Source organism: Podarcis raffonei, chromosome 15 (assembly GCF_027172205.1).
Source record: "Podarcis raffonei isolate rPodRaf1 chromosome 15, rPodRaf1.pri, whole genome shotgun sequence".
In the NCBI taxonomy this organism is placed as follows: Eukaryota; Metazoa; Chordata; class Lepidosauria; order Squamata; family Lacertidae; genus Podarcis; species Podarcis raffonei.
The window spans coordinates 17596086-17611734 of NC_070616.1; the positions used below are offsets into that span (position 1 = coordinate 17596086).

At 41.6% G+C, this 15649-nt stretch overlaps 1 protein-coding gene across 7 annotated transcripts in view; it reads right to left on the reverse strand.

The window, feature by feature from the left end:
- APLP2 (amyloid beta precursor like protein 2) overlaps nt 1-15649 on the reverse strand; it is a 53298-nt gene that overhangs the window by 20139 nt on the left and 17510 nt on the right. For all 7 annotated transcript variants that reach the window (XM_053366273.1, XM_053366274.1, XM_053366271.1 and 4 more), the window contains exons 2-5: nt 9404-9577; nt 8190-8319; nt 1664-1776; nt 470-663 (exon numbers count right to left, since the gene is read on the reverse strand). In XM_053366273.1, the coding sequence (XP_053222248.1) occupies nt 470-663; nt 1664-1776; nt 8190-8319; nt 9404-9577 (611 nt within the window). The remainder of the gene's footprint in view (nt 1-469; nt 664-1663; nt 1777-8189; nt 8320-9403; nt 9578-15649) is intronic.

Below are 15649 nucleotides of genomic sequence, written 5' to 3' on the forward strand. Positions count from 1 at the left end.
GAATTGGAAGAAAAGAATGGATGCACAACCAACTTCAATTCTGGAAACTACCCTATTGCATCTACACAAGCTATTGTAGAAGTGGCTCCAAGATGGGCTCTTAAGTTTTATTATATGGATCTATTTCCAAAGACTCACAGCACCTCAGTAGTCCATGACCTTCAACCAGCCCACCCACACTTACGAGACCCAGGAGGAGGCAGGGGGAGAAGCAAAGAGAGAGGAGCACAGAATTTCAAAACATTGAGCTCAACAAAAATAAAACCCATTTCTTGAACCAGGCAAGACACCCCATGCAGCAATGCTAATGATCTATGGATCGTAAGAAGCTAGCATGATCCCAGCCCATGTTTATGCTCTTAAGGTGGCCCTAAGGCCTCCCAATGATCCTCACAAAGCTTTTCTCTGCCCAACCAATGGGAAGAAAACATTGCAATAAAATGCGAAGAAAAGAGCTTGTAACAATTACCTTTTGTAACTGTCATAGTCTTCATCCTCCTCCTCCTCTTCCTCCTCCTCCTCTTCTTCCTCTTCCTTGGAAAGAGCTTCATCAACAATTTTGGCCTGAGGGCAGCACACATACTCTGTGCCATGGAACTGGTCTACCCCGCAAGGAAGCAGCATGCCATAGCTGTGCAGGATCATTCCCTCAGTCAAACAGGCCTGGAGTAAGTATTAAAAGCAATGAATCTCTTGACTGTTTTAATGTGTGAACCTCTTACATCATCCCCCCCCCACACAATTAAAGGATAATATACAGATTTTGTATAGCATTGCATCTTAGCCTAGGTTGCAAAGGGTCACTAGAATCATCTGCCATAAAATTGCTGATTGTTTAGAAGTGGTACTCAGGATAGGGCAGTGAATGTCAACAGACGACGAAGGTCCATGCCTGGAAGCTGAAACTGCACATTACATCTAAGAAGTAAGATACCAACTTGTTGCTGACTCAAACCTTCCAGCAGGGGTTGGGGCTTTATAACTTCAACAGCCTTGGTGCAAAGTTACATATCAATGCAATGCACAATTTAGCTTGAAACCAAAGTTGTGCAATTCAAAGTAATTTTATGAAGAGCACATACTACTTCTGCACTTTAAACCAAGGAAGTGAAAGGGTGAATATTCCTTATCATTCTAGGAATCACATTTTAGAAGCATGTTAAGATGATGCTCAAATAAAAATCTGAAAATAGATCTGCCTTCCAAAAACTTGGACCAAAATCTCCAGTGTTCCAAAATAAGAACCCTGAAGCCCCAATTAGGCTACTATGTCCTAGTAGCAAGGGAGTCAAATGTCAACAGAACTCCACAGTTATAACAAACAAAGACTGCATGGAACCGGCACAAACTGGAGTTCTCAAACTGTTAACTTAGTGAAATCATGACTCTGTGGAAAACAGGTTGTTGTTTTGCTTAGTAAATCAGGCTGAACAATGATTTACACCCAGGATCTCAATTGCTTCATTTTGGTGGCTCAGTATTAGTCAAAAACTTTGTAACTTGAAGATATTCTTCAAATTCGTTGCAAGCTGACCTTGCCTCTATTACTCCTTGAAAGAAAAAAGGCATTTCTAATTCTGTGTTTCAAGCTTTCTCTCAAATACCACTTTATGGCATCTTATGGGAGAAGGCCAGGGCATTCCTTCTCTTGCAGCCAAGTTACCTCTTTTGATATAGTGTGCCAGTACTGGTGGCTTTTACACACATCCATCCGCTCCCTGTGGAAGAACCGGCACTTTTCTGGAACCAAGAGGACATCACTGACAAACTCCCCCACTGTGAAGAAGGAAAGAGCACAAGTCAACTGCAAAATCATATCTCACACACAAGTCCCAAGCTTTACTTTCTAGTTAGAGACATTTACTTGCATCTGATGAAGTAGACCATCAACCTTAAAAACTTATGCTACATTAAATTTGTTAGCTTATAAGGTACCACGGGATGCCTTGTTGATGCTACTAAAGTTTCATGTCTCAGAAAAAGATGCAACTGGATCCATAGGAATGATAAAATATCTCTATATTTAGAAGGCCTCTCAACTGCAAGAATTTTCATTTTTATCTAGGAGCTCAGGATATTAAATTAATTCAAACAGGGAGAAAACATGACAAAGGCTTTTAAAACATGCATTTGGAGATAATTGGAAACTTGAGATTGACATCAAAATCCAATATGTCTCCTCAGAAGTAAGTCACACAAATAGGACTTACCTGTGAGTAAGCCCAGTATGAATAGGTCTGCACCATAAGCTATTTCAACTTTTTCTTTGAACACCCAATACTATAAGAAAGTTAACCAGAAAGGAACAACCAGTACTCTGTTCTCCAATAAAGGCTACAGCCATTGGCCATGTTCACATGCCACACTAAGCCACAGTCCATCTTAAACAATGAACATTCTTCTGCTCCCATCGCCATCTCGCAAGTGCTGCATGGGCAGTACAACCAAGCCATATTATGGCCCGTCATGTTGTACAAACACACATTGTTTAAAGTCAGAAATAAACCACAGTTTGTTCTTGATTGTGCCACATTCGCATTTAAGCCAGGGGTCAGTAACTTCTTGGGGCATGCAGGTATATGTACAAACTGGAGAAACTGTTGCCAGAACCACACACACACTACATACATACACAATGACTCTTCCCCCCTCCCCACTCAGACTCATGTCATTAATTTGAAAATGATATTTTTGCTTTTATTTCCAAGCCTAGTTTGGCGGGGGGACCTTCCTGGAGTGTGCAGCTGGGGAGGAAAGAGTTAACTTTCCGTTGCCAGCTTGCAGACTCCAGCAAGCTTGTACCACCCCCAATAATTAGGCTTGAAAAAGTCTTGTTGGAGCCATTATGACTTAGCCTGACATGTGAACCACTTCACTGTCCAGTATCCAAGATGGACATGGATATTATTATTACTAATGCTATTTTTTAACACTTGTTTAGTGCTAACAGCATGCCAAGTCCTACGCGGAACATTATGTCATCTGGACACTAAAAGTCTACGCAAATAGTATTACACCAACTTTGTACATGCAGGGAGATTCTGAGTTGAGGCCCATTCAAGTGTACTACTCAACCTCATGCATTTGGGAGTCCCAATGTTGCATGGGGCCTATATCATATGTGTCCCAGTAATCTTCTAAGCTGGGTTTTAGATGAATCAAGGGGAAGGGAAAGGGAAGAGTGACAAAAGTTAGGAGAAGCTGAGACTAAATAAAGAAGCTGCAGAACAGATGAGGCAATAAGCAGTTGAATAAATGTTTGAATAAAAAGCAAATATAGCAGTCAGTTTATTTATATATGACATTTTTCACAAATTCACTGGGTTGCATCCAACAAAGTTCTATTTAGAGCAGGCCAATTAAAACTAAAAGGTCTAAGCTAGTCAAATTTATTGATTTCAGCGGGCCTACTCTGAGTAGGTCTAACATTGGACACATTTCAATGTTTTCTGTGGGTCACAGAAAACAGACAATTAAAACACAGTAGCATAAACACCTTAATAAACAGCATAATAGGTTGTAATTTAGCATTGACAAATGAATTAACAGTTTATTCAAATCATATAAAAAGTTCAAATAAGCATAAAGCATACTAATATGTCAATTAAGAGCATCTAATACTAATAATATCAACAGCATTATAACCATATCAAGCAATCTGTTCAGGAGTTCATTTAACAGCTCAAATCAAGTAACAAGATGAAAAGATACAGCAGTCTCCAACCAAGGCAGCTGAAGCATTATTTATTTATAAAGTTTTTATACCACTTAATAAAAATCTAAGCAGTTCAAATAAAAAATACAGGTTTCAATAAAGTGCAATAAAAGCTAGATAAATTAGATAGATGCAAAATACAACTGTGTATCACAAATAAAACTGAGCAGGGTACAAAACAAAAGCAAAATGAAAAACCAGCTTGGTCCAGGAGAGGCAATCCTGCTTAGGTATCCTGGTCCCAATTTGCTTTAAGGAAACATTGAATTTGGCTCAGTAGCTAATAGGAAGCCAGTTGTTGAATTACAGGTGTTTGCTGGGCTACAGCTCCCATCATCCCTGGCCAGGGGACATGCTGGCTGAGTCCAGCAACATCTGGAGGGTTTTCCCTTGTGCGTTGTGGGTTTTTGTTTTGGTTTGTTTTTTTAAGTGTAAGCTTATGAGTAGGTATTGTCTTGTTTTGATGGTATGTAAGATGTTGTTAGAGACTTTTTGGCTGAAGAGTAGGATATAAAAATGTTCTAAAGAAATATAAAGTAAAATAATTAAAAGTCCTGCTTTCGTTTGAGGTAAGACTCCCACCCACACTGGGATTCCAGCTATACCCCCAAACAGCAAGATGAACCACAAGGCTCTTTAGGCATGCTAAAGGGTGGCAAGGTTGGCCCTCACCAAGAGCCCAGGCTCAGGGGAGCACAAAAATGGCACCTCTCCACTCTGGCTCTTCTAGGAGCCTTGGTGGAGCTCCTTGCCAAGAGCATGGGGGGCACCAATACAGCTCCTTGCCAAGGGTGCAAAGCAGCCTAGGTACACCTCTACATGCTACCCTCCAGTGACAGAATGAGATCCTCCTCTCACTGTGATCGCCAGCCAATAAACGGTGTCCTCACTACAACCTCTCCTCCCTCCCATGCCCATCTCTAGGCAGAAAAGCTCTGCGAGAGGCAAGATGGGAAAGGCCTCTGCCTGGGGTGATGCCCTCATTGCTAGTTCTGTTCTCATTAAAGCATACAGTGCTCAAGGTAGCACAACAAACCTGAGGTCGAAGAAATGAGCCCCCTGTGAATCCCCCACAAGCTTCTGTAGCTGCTGAAAAAGTTAAAGTTTCTGTGCAGTTTCATCTCACAGCACTTCACTTCAGGTGGGACAAGGGAAGTGGAATCAGGAGTCCCCTGATAACAAATACCATCTCCATCACCACCCTGTATCAGAAGTGGCATGAAAAGGGCCAGAGAAGCTATGCCACATGTAGACGTGTGGCAGAAAGCACAGCAGTGAGGGGTGGGACTAAGGAGCAAGGGTGTGGGGATCAATGGGTATTTCCTGCCATAAGCAGAAGCAATTCTGAAACCAACAGTATTAGGCAAGTGTTCCTATATTATTCCACAGCACCAGAATGACGCAGCCTGCTTGGATGAGCTAGTGTGATGATAGAAGGGAATTCACCCTTGGCTTCCTTGAAATGGAGAAGTGCAACAACAGAGCGCAGAGAAGGAAGCACGTCACCACCAAGTAGCCAAAAGACAAGCACAGCCTAGGAAATATTTATTTATTATTGCATTTATAGTCCAACTTTTTTTCCTAAGGAGCTCAAGGTAGGGTACATGGCATCTTCATTTAATCACCACAACAACCCTGTGAAGTAGGCTAGGCTGAGAAGCAGTGACTGGTCCAAGGTCACCAAGCTTCATGGTCAAGTGGGGATTCAAACCCTGGTCTCTCTCTCTAGCCCAGCAGACTAACCACGACATCACACTGGCTCTGTAGCAGCTGCTTGTGGCTCTCAGCCTCCTGGTCTTGAACCATGACACAGATGTTCACAGTGCAACATGCAACACTGATTTCTTATTTATAATGTTCTTCTGAAGAAGAAAAAACCTGCAAGGAGGAGTCCTTTTTAAAGGAAAGGTGGGATATAAATGCAATAAAAAGAAACTTATAGATTCCAGTGCAGTGTTTCTCAAGCTTGGATCTCCAGCTGTTGTTGGATTACAACTTCCATCATCCCTGACAACTGGTCCTGCTAGGTAAGGATCATGGGAGTTGTAGTACAAGAGCTGGGGATCCAAGCTTGAGAAACACTGCACTAGCATTTCTCACCTGCTTCAATGTACAGTAAAGGCATCCATGCCCAAAAGCCCAACAATATTTGCCACTACATTTTCATTTAACTTGCTGCCAACTCTAAACTGTTCCAAAGTCTGCTTTGACTTTGACTTGGTATCAGAGCCAAGAACAAGGGCTTGCACATCTCCTCAGTGAGGACAATGAACCTGGAAAGAAATATGTCTCCAGAATATCATCTTATGGAAGCCAGAATACAATGGGAATGAAGTTAATTTTAGAAAGGGCACACGTGAATTCCAACTCAGCTGTGCAACTAAAGAGGTTTCTCATTCCTGTTAAAATTATCTCCTATATTGAAGGATCAGTAGTTTTAAAGGAAGTAACCCAAGCTGCGGTATGCATGTCTATCCTTCAAGAACACTGCTAATAGAGCTAACACTTCACATTTAAGCCAGACATATGAGGCATTTCTAGTCCACACAGCAGCTTAACCAAACAGTCTACGTATAGTCTGCTTTTTCTTCTTCACCAAGCCTAGCTCTGCTCCCACTCCCATCAACCTATTGTCTCACATATTTACAGTTCAACAAGAGTGCCAACTGCGCCTCATTCTCCACTGCCATAGGAAAAGGGAAACCAGAGGAAAAGCAAAGCAAATTATCTACAAGGAGTATGAGGTTAAGTTTCCACCTGCAGCTGAAATTCTGTAAAAAAACAAAACAAAACTGAGGCTGAACAGAAAATAGAGAAGGAGCACAATCACAGTAGTGGCCTATTTTCATTGAAAACTAAACCTTTCACAGACCAAGTTCATCTGTTTAGCACTCTAGAAGCACATCTTATGCTTACTGACTCTGCAGAGAATTTCAGAAATCTCCCACAATCTGAGCTCACTTTAATTTTTTTTAAAAAGAAGGATATTGGTACATGTGACTGACTTAGGAAACTGGAAAAAGCCTCTCACAATATGGCCATGCAGAGACAGACTGTTTCCATGACATGCTCCAGTGGCAAACCATTGTGTTGCTTGTCAGGGGTCACCAGGTAGAGTCCCCACTCTGCCAGTCTTGCTTTTAACTGCAGAAAAACTCTTCCCCCCTCGGACGCCATAGAAATGATGGCCACTACCTGCCTGCACTGGCACAGGGGAAAGCTCAAGCTAGGAGTTGATACAATGCATTGCCCCATTTTGTTCATTTTCACCTTTAAACCACATTTCACAACCTAGGGCATCAATCTGAATAAACTATGATCAGGTATGAGACATAAAAGAGCAGCAAAACAAATACCGCACTAAAAGGTGCAGTCTTAACACAGCCATTCATTCAGCTGGCAATTTGTGAGAGGTACTTCTCATGAGACTCCAGAGCCGGGGTTAGGCAACCTAAGGCCTGTGGGCCGAATGTGGCCCAATCGTCTTCTCAATCCGGCTTGAGGACAGTCTGGGAATCAGCGCATTTTTACATGAGTAGAATGTGTGCTTTTATTTAAAATGCATCTCTGGGTTATTTGTGGGGCCTGCCTGGTGTTTTTATATGAGTAGAATGTGTGCTGTTATTTAAAATGCATCTCTGGGTTATCTGTGGGGCATAGGAATTCGTTCATTTTTTTTTAAAAAAAATTCAAAATATAGTCCAGCCCACCACATGGCCCACGGCTGAAAAAGGTTGCTGACCCCCTGCTCCAGAACAACTGAGACAGGACTTTTCATGCTTATAAGGCAAAGGACATTCTACTGGCAAGACTTGAGCCATCCAGCTTAAGGAAGTAGGAAATGGCCTTATACTAACTCAGACTGGTGGGCTCTTCAGCATTATATACTGACTGGAAGTGGCTTTCTGGAATTTCAGACCAGGGTTCATAGCAAGCTGGTACACTATTCCTTAATTCTAACAATTTGCCCATCCCACCATCTCTCTCTATTCTGTACTTGGCCCCAAACTAGTGGACCTCAGAGTTCAAGGGAAAAGTGAAGGAGAATTCCTAAGCTTGAAATATGCCCACCCTGACAAATAGGAACAACCAAAACTCCTTTCTTGGGTAGCTCTTGAGTTTATGAAAGATCCACTGTGTTTTCTTAAAATTTCAAGTTTAATCTTATGCCCAAAGACTCCATGCAAGTAACAATCAACTAAACAAATCATAGTTAAATCAACGACAGATATGAACCTTACCATATTAATTCCATTAATTAAAACCAGCCAGAATAAAAAAATAGAAAAGGTGTTCTATGCACTCTCTGCATAAATATTTTTAACATTTGCTACTGAAAGAAACACCATTGGCATAATCAATATGCACAGTCAATGTTGATATGAAGTTTCTACATGCAAATAAGGGGTGGGGCGGTAATAACTAAAGGAAATAGAGACTAACAAAAGTCAGGCATGTCAATGGAAGTACTTACCAAGACACTTGAAGGGAACAACAATGTGGGTGTGGCCTTTGCACTGCTTCTTGCCTGTTTTACACCAGTTTTCAATGCTGACTGGCTCATTGGCTTCCACCACATTTGTAATCTGAAGCTCTGGATAAATCTATTTTAAAAGTGAAAAGAAATACTATACACATGGAGAATTGATAGACTCTTGGCAGGAGACAGGGAAAAAACAACATTTTAAGAAGGAAAGATAACTCCTTAAGGGACACAAAATGTGCAAAAAGCCTGTTATGTTTATCAAAATAAGAAACTAGGTCAACAACAGGCCAGTTCACATGTAATGCCAAATCCCCATTTGGCATTACATGAACAACCCTTTTTCTCGCACATTCCGTTTGCCTCCTCCTTCCCCCTTTACTTCACATATTCTGCTTTCCTAAGTAATTGTTTATTTAACAGAAACCATAACTTACTTCTACACTTGAATAAGCAAACTATAGTTTGCATGAGTGAATTCTGGCTGTGCCTTGTGGTGTTATATTAAACACATAGATATTTAAATTGAACACCACTCAGACCTACCAATGCAGCACCTTAAAGAAACCGAAACATGCTGCTGTTGTAACACCAATCACCTAGCACAGCCATGATGGTGGCTTTGGGGTTAGTATCCTGGTTGACACGGCCAGGTCAAACACAGGAAATGCGATTGCATCAGGTGCACCTGCAACCTTAAGGCCAGAACCTGCAGCTTACAGTCATTCTTTGTCACTTCTGCTCATTGATACACTATCACTGAAGTTAACAATCATCAGGATCTAAATGATGGTTGAACTATCACTACTTACCTCAGGTAACAACTCAACTAGTGATATGCTGTGTGTGTGTGTGTGTGTGTGTGTGTGTGTGTGTACATACGCGTGCACACACACAGAGAGAGAGAGAATGTATGTCATTGCAAATACTTCAGAATAGCTAGACAGAGAAAGGAATGCAATTCCCAAACCTTTTACAATGGAAGCCTTTGCAAAATGCTGAACAGACAGGGTAACACAAATCCAGTGCATATGAGTTTTCATGCACAGGGGAACTACGTCACAAGTGGGACTTCCTCATGATCTCTATGTTGTGGCAAAGTGCTTTGCGGAAGGGACTGCACTGCAGTTGGGAAATTTAGCTGAAGTTATGAGTCATCAGGATCTAAACAAAGGTTGCACCAGCTACAAAGAATGATTGCTTACCTCCTGGCAGTACTGCAGAATCTCTTCTTTCCTTTCAAAACAGCTATTTGTCCCAAAAGTATCAGGTTCCCATTTTCCAGTCTGGATATTGACATGCATATTAAGCTTTCCACAGAACATGGCAATCTGAGGCTCAGCCACAGCAAATCCTGTGCCGGCATTGGCAGCAAGTGCCTATGGAGAAAAAGAAGTTAATGTTACACACAAGTAGCTTTTTCATATTTTTATTTAAGATATTTATATCCCACCTTTCAGGGCAAAGATCTCCCAAGGAGGTTATAAACATAACAGAAGTATAAAACATGTGTTAAAATACATATAAAACAATCCAATTACAAAACTAAAAACAGCAGCAGTTAAAAGCCCACCACACTTTCACCATGAGTTGAGGAAAAGAACTCTGGAAAGAAAAGAACTGAGGAAAGAACTTTGTACTTCATAAAAACAACCCTCTCTTGCACCATGAATATGGTGAGCCTTCAGAACTTGAAAACTTCCTCTCACTGCAATGCAGCATGACAGACCAATGCAAACCTACTACTGGTCCTGATAAGCTAAGCTGCATGACCACACTTCCAGGGGGCTGTTGCTCCTTCTGCCCACTGGAAGGAGAATACAAGGCAAATTGGTCCTTAAAGCCACCTATTAATTCCTTCCATTGGTGTGTGTGTCATGCATGTCTTTCTTTACTGATAAAAGTGACCCTTCTTCAGCATTTCAAAACAGACAAAGGAATTCAAACACATTTCCTTAATTAGGAAGGTGGTGTGTGAATACATCCAAGTATGTGTATATAACAGCCACATTTGGACCATCATATCTCAGATTGGTGGCACTGTGGTCTAAACCACTGAGCCTCTTGGCTTGCCGATCGGAAGGTCAGCGGTTCGAATCCCCGCAATGGGGTGAGCTCCCGTTGCTCGGTCCCTGCTCCTGCCAACCTAGCAGTTCGAAAGCACGTCAAAGTGCAAGTAGATAAATAGGTACCGCTCCAGCGGGAAGGTAAACGGAGGCACAGGTCAAATCTGTATCCAGGGCAGCTGTTTACCAGCTCCATCTGGTACGTAGGCTGAGACCCTATCTGCCTGCAGACTGTCTCACCAGAGTGGTGCATGCTCTGGTTATCTCCCGCTTGGACTACTGCAATGCGCACCTTTGAAGGTGACCCGGAAACTACAACTAATCCAGAACGTGGCAGCTAGACTGGTGACTGGGAGCGGCCGCCGAGACCATATAACACCGGTCTTGAAAGACCTACGTTGGCTCCCAGTACGTTTCCGAGCACAATTCAAAGTGTTGGTGCTGACCTTTAAAGCCCTAAACAGCCTCGGTCCAGTATACCTGAAGGAGCGTCTCCACCCCCGTCATTCTGCCTGGACACTGAGGTCCAGCACTGAGGGCCTTCTGGCGGTTCCCTCACTGCGAGAGGCCAAGTTACGGGGAACCAGGCAGAGGGCCTTCTCGGTAGTGGCGCCCGCCCTGTGGAACGCCCTCCCATCAGATGTCAAAGCGATAAACAACTACCTGACATTCAGAAGACATCTGAAGGCAGCCCTGTTCAGGGAAGTTTTTAATATGTGACATTTTAGTGTATTTTTCATCTTTGTTGGAAGCCGCCCAGAGTGGCTGGGGAAACCCAGCCAGATGGGCGGGGTACAAATGATAAATTATTATTATTATTATTATTATTATTATTATTATTATTATTATTAAACTATAACTATTTAACTATTTCTGAAATAGGTTACAGCTTCAGAACAAGTGAATATACTAAACTGTGGTTTGAATCTCGTTTAACATCTTGGCTTGTACTGAAGCTAGCAGTCTTGTTTTCCCACTTTGGATGAAATGTAAAACTACAGTTAAAAGGCTCCCTGGTTTAACTGCAGCTGACAAAAAAGCAAGGAACCAAGGGGCTCCATGCACAAGCAAGACTTGCTGCCTATCTCAGCTTAACAAGGCAAGACATGATTGCCTGAACCAGTTTAAAAAAGACAAGATAATTTCAGGCTAAACTAAGCTGCCCCTGGAGAAAGAGGAATCTATCAGTAATGATGCAACAGCATTCACTGTCAATGCCAGAAGTTATGAATTAGCAGAGCTGAATAGCTTCACTATAGCAGCTTTGCTCTGCTGCTGTTCCCCAAATAGGATCAACTTGAGGGGTACAATTTTAGACGGTGAAACAGAATCTTGATCATTACTGTTTGCTATTTTCAACCTTCATTACAATTTTCTGTTCCCTCTGAGAATCTAATATGAGGGGACAGAAAGAAAATAAGCAGGGTTTTATCAGGAGAGACTAGTTCATCTCCAAGATCAAGCATAGCGATGGTTCACAATCTGCGAATAGGAAATATGCCTATTGACTTAAATATTTTGTGTGTGTGTATACATATACATACATACACACCAACACTAGCACCTATATCAATAAACCTAGTATACTTGGTGACTAATCATTTAATAATGTATCCCATGATGGTTTCAGTGTTATCCATAACGCATTATAAAGTAGATGACAAATATTTAGTAAGACCAACAAATTATTCTCTGCCTGATGCAAGGAAAGCCAAAGGTTTTGGCATATACAACACACTACAGGTGTGGAAGTTTGGAAACTCAGCCTAAACCAGGCATCAATACACCAGTACTGGACCAGTGACCCAAATGGAGAATTTGTGATTTACTACTTTGTTCTCTCAGAGGAGGATTCCTTCCAATACTTTGCCTAAATTAGGAAGAAAGTTTTTTGGCCCCAACACCAGGAATATTCTTAATACTTCTAGAAAACAGCCTCACATCCTCTTTGGGAAGGGAGGGACAGCATTAGCACAGGAAGGAAAGAAGAAAACACAATGGCATAGAGAGATTCGTTTATAAAGGCTCAATATTTGGGATAAGAGACTTCTTTCAGGGGCAGCTTGACAAATTTATTGAGAGGAATGACTTCTGTCCTAAACAATCTTGCACATTAACTGATAAATGGTTGGCTTTAGCCTCAATAACTAGCCTGTTATGAGTGTGCTCATAACACATTGTTAAGTCACTGTAGAATCAAGTCAAGGGAGCCTGATCCCTTGAATTGAATTCTTGCAGGCAAGTCTGAGAATCCATACCATAAACCTCTTGTTCTCCACACTTGTGTAGCTTCTCATTCGTACTAACAAACAATGCCAAGCACCAACTCCCTATGCCCATGTCCTCTGGAGACCCTTCCACCTTTCTCCTCCTTATCACTTTGGGCTCAAAGGCAGTCTTCCATCTACTGTATTGGGAAGCCAAATATTTTTTCTAGCCTTGAGCTATGGTATCCCACTTTCAAAGTACCTGCTATAGACCTGGAACGTTCAGTCTTAATTGCCTTCCTAGACTACAGAATCCATTTACTACAGAAAAGTAAAGGGAGTCTGAAATGAATATAAAATAAAGGCCGTACTCCCTTCTTTGCCTTCATGTAGCTTCTCCATTAAGCAAAATCTGTTTACAACTGACAAAAGTTGCATGCCTGGCACTGATTTCTAGTCTGTAGGCTGATTAAAACAAGCCTTTCTACCACACACTATGGTATTCACATACAGGTCTTGAACAACCTGGAATTACTCAAATATCAGGGGAGCACAAATGCAAATGTCTGTCGTTTGAAGACCATATTAGCAAGCAAATGAAACGTTTCAGAAAGAGAGGGTGGAACAGTGTTCAGTGCCAGGAGAAACAGGAGACAGGGCGTGTCTGGAATGTTAACCTTGGGTGTTCACATGCTGCATTGTGCAAAAATAGTCCTGGACTTTGACTTATAACATGCAAAGGATTTATAAGGTCTATCCTACTGTGAGCCACTGTAATTTTCTTTCTTAGAATGGTACTAACAAATGTATACAGCAAAACCAAGTGCAAGAAGCTGCAAGGTCAGCTATGCCTATTAGAAATTCATCCAAAATTTGTTCTGAACCAGCATGAACCTTGTTCAAACAGAGATCTTTAAGTCAAGAGGATGCGGTGTTTAAACATTAATGCTGAAGTGTTTATTTTAGCCATCCTTTCAGCTTATCGCCACATTACTAAGGGAAGCTTATCCCATTACTAAGGGAAAGGTATCGCTCCTCCTTGGATTGTTCAAATAGTTTGCATATCACTGGAGACAGGTTGCCATAGAGACATTTAAAATACTTATTCGCAAGTGAATAAGCTAAATGAGTCACTCACCCTCAAGATGTTCCTGTTACCTAAAGCAAGTTCAGGTAGATATACGAACCATAGAAAAGAACATTTCATGTCCAGCAGTACAGGTCAGTGCTTAGCCAATATCATGTACACAACATTTTGAACATCAGAGTCCAATCAGGCTGCTTAAAGCATTCAATTGTCTTATGCTAATCATCCAAGCATATGGACATTACGCATGGGGCAGCACACAAATGTCCTAAATAAAAAACTATATAAATAAATAAGTCACCAACATCAGCTAAGGGTTGTACATCCTTTCATAAGCCTAGCCTAAGTGTTCAAGTCAAGACCAACCCACATCACACACATCAGTTGTATGAAACAAAATTACAGTTGTTCATAAACCCAGAGACACACACACGTTCCAACTGAATGTGAGACATGTTAGACCTTCTAATTAAACAGAAGTTACAACAAGGATTTAAAGATCACGTACATTACACAAAACAATAAGTGGCAATCCCAGGATTGTGGGAAAGAGTAGAGACTGAATTTCCTTCCTTTCTGCCAGAAGTTTTGATCTGAGGACAAAAAAGTCCTTTCTTAACCCAATAGCAGGTTTCACTCTCATATGTGACTGAAAAACCTCCTACTAGGTTCATCTGTGGCATCCCACTAGTATGTGCTCTCCCACAACCACTGCAAAAAGCCTTCGAGGCTTTTCTTTAGAAGTTCTGGACATTTTCTGCCAAATTCTGCTGCAAATTTGCTTTCCACAAAGACATATTCTGCTCTGTAGTAACTTCACTGAAATGGACAGTTTGTTCATTTTCCCAATCCAGGGCAAACCTGGTGAAGCTTGCTTTTTTTCCCCTGAACAAAGCCAATTTCAAAAATTTCCACTGAGCTGCAAAATAAATGATCAAGAATCAACATTAATCTGAAGGCTGGAAGGGGGCACAGATAGGAGGAAAATTCCAGGATGCGGGTTGTTGTTTTTTTCAATGTCTTCACCTCCAACCACAATATTGATTTATTTTTCATTTTTAATGTCTAGCTTCTTTAATTGCTCCGCTTTACAACTGTTTCCATGCCACCAGCAGCCAGTGGAGATGAAAAGACTTTTAATCATGTTGCCTGGAATGGAGGGAATTGCAATCCAGCCAATAGGCTGCTAAACTATGTGTTTCCTTCAAAACAGCAGCAGGTTCTACAATGGCATTTGCACAGCTGAGGCAGGTCTCTGAAATTTTCATTGTCCTGGGGGGTGGCCTAACTGCTCTTTGTTTTACTTTATGCAGGATGCAAAATTTGTCATGAGTGCTTGCTTAAGTATTTATGGTGATTAGTGGTGCAATCTAAGTACATATGGAAAGAATGTTTACTTAAAAGCACATTAGTCCTAATCATTTAGCCTCAAAATCAATCAATACTGAGACCAGAGTTTTTACACCAGCAATGATAGCTTTTAACCAGCCCCACCCCCGTGTGGTGGTTCATGAGGCAAGTGATGTGAAATCTCAATTTTTTTTAATTGGAAAAGGTTCTGATGCCCTGAGTGGATCTTATTTAGTATGTTTGCTTGACTTATTTAGTACAGCGGTACCTCTGGATGCAAACGGGATCCGTTCTGGAGCCCCGTTCGCATCCTGAAGCAAACGCAACCCGCGTCTGCGTGTGCGCAGGTTGCAATTCGCCGCATCTGCACATCCGTGTGACATCATTTTGAGCATCTGCGCATACGTGAGCGGCGAAACTTCTGTTACTTTCGGGTCGCCACAGAGCGTAACCTGAAAACGCTCAACCTGAAGCATATTTAACCCAATGTATGACTGTACTGTAAACCGAACAGGGAAAAATGCATAATTTACATATTGTGCATGGCAACCCATGCCGGTAGTGTAGATTTTGGCTCAACTCTGTCACCCCCCCCCCCAAAGCTCAACAACTTTTGAAATATGGTAACCCTAGAGTTAGAAGCTAAGTTTTTGGAAGGGGGCTTAATGAAGGAACAAGAGAACAGCAGTTTGAATTCTCCCCAAAAATCATCCTGATTCCCATCTGCATTTGACTTTATTA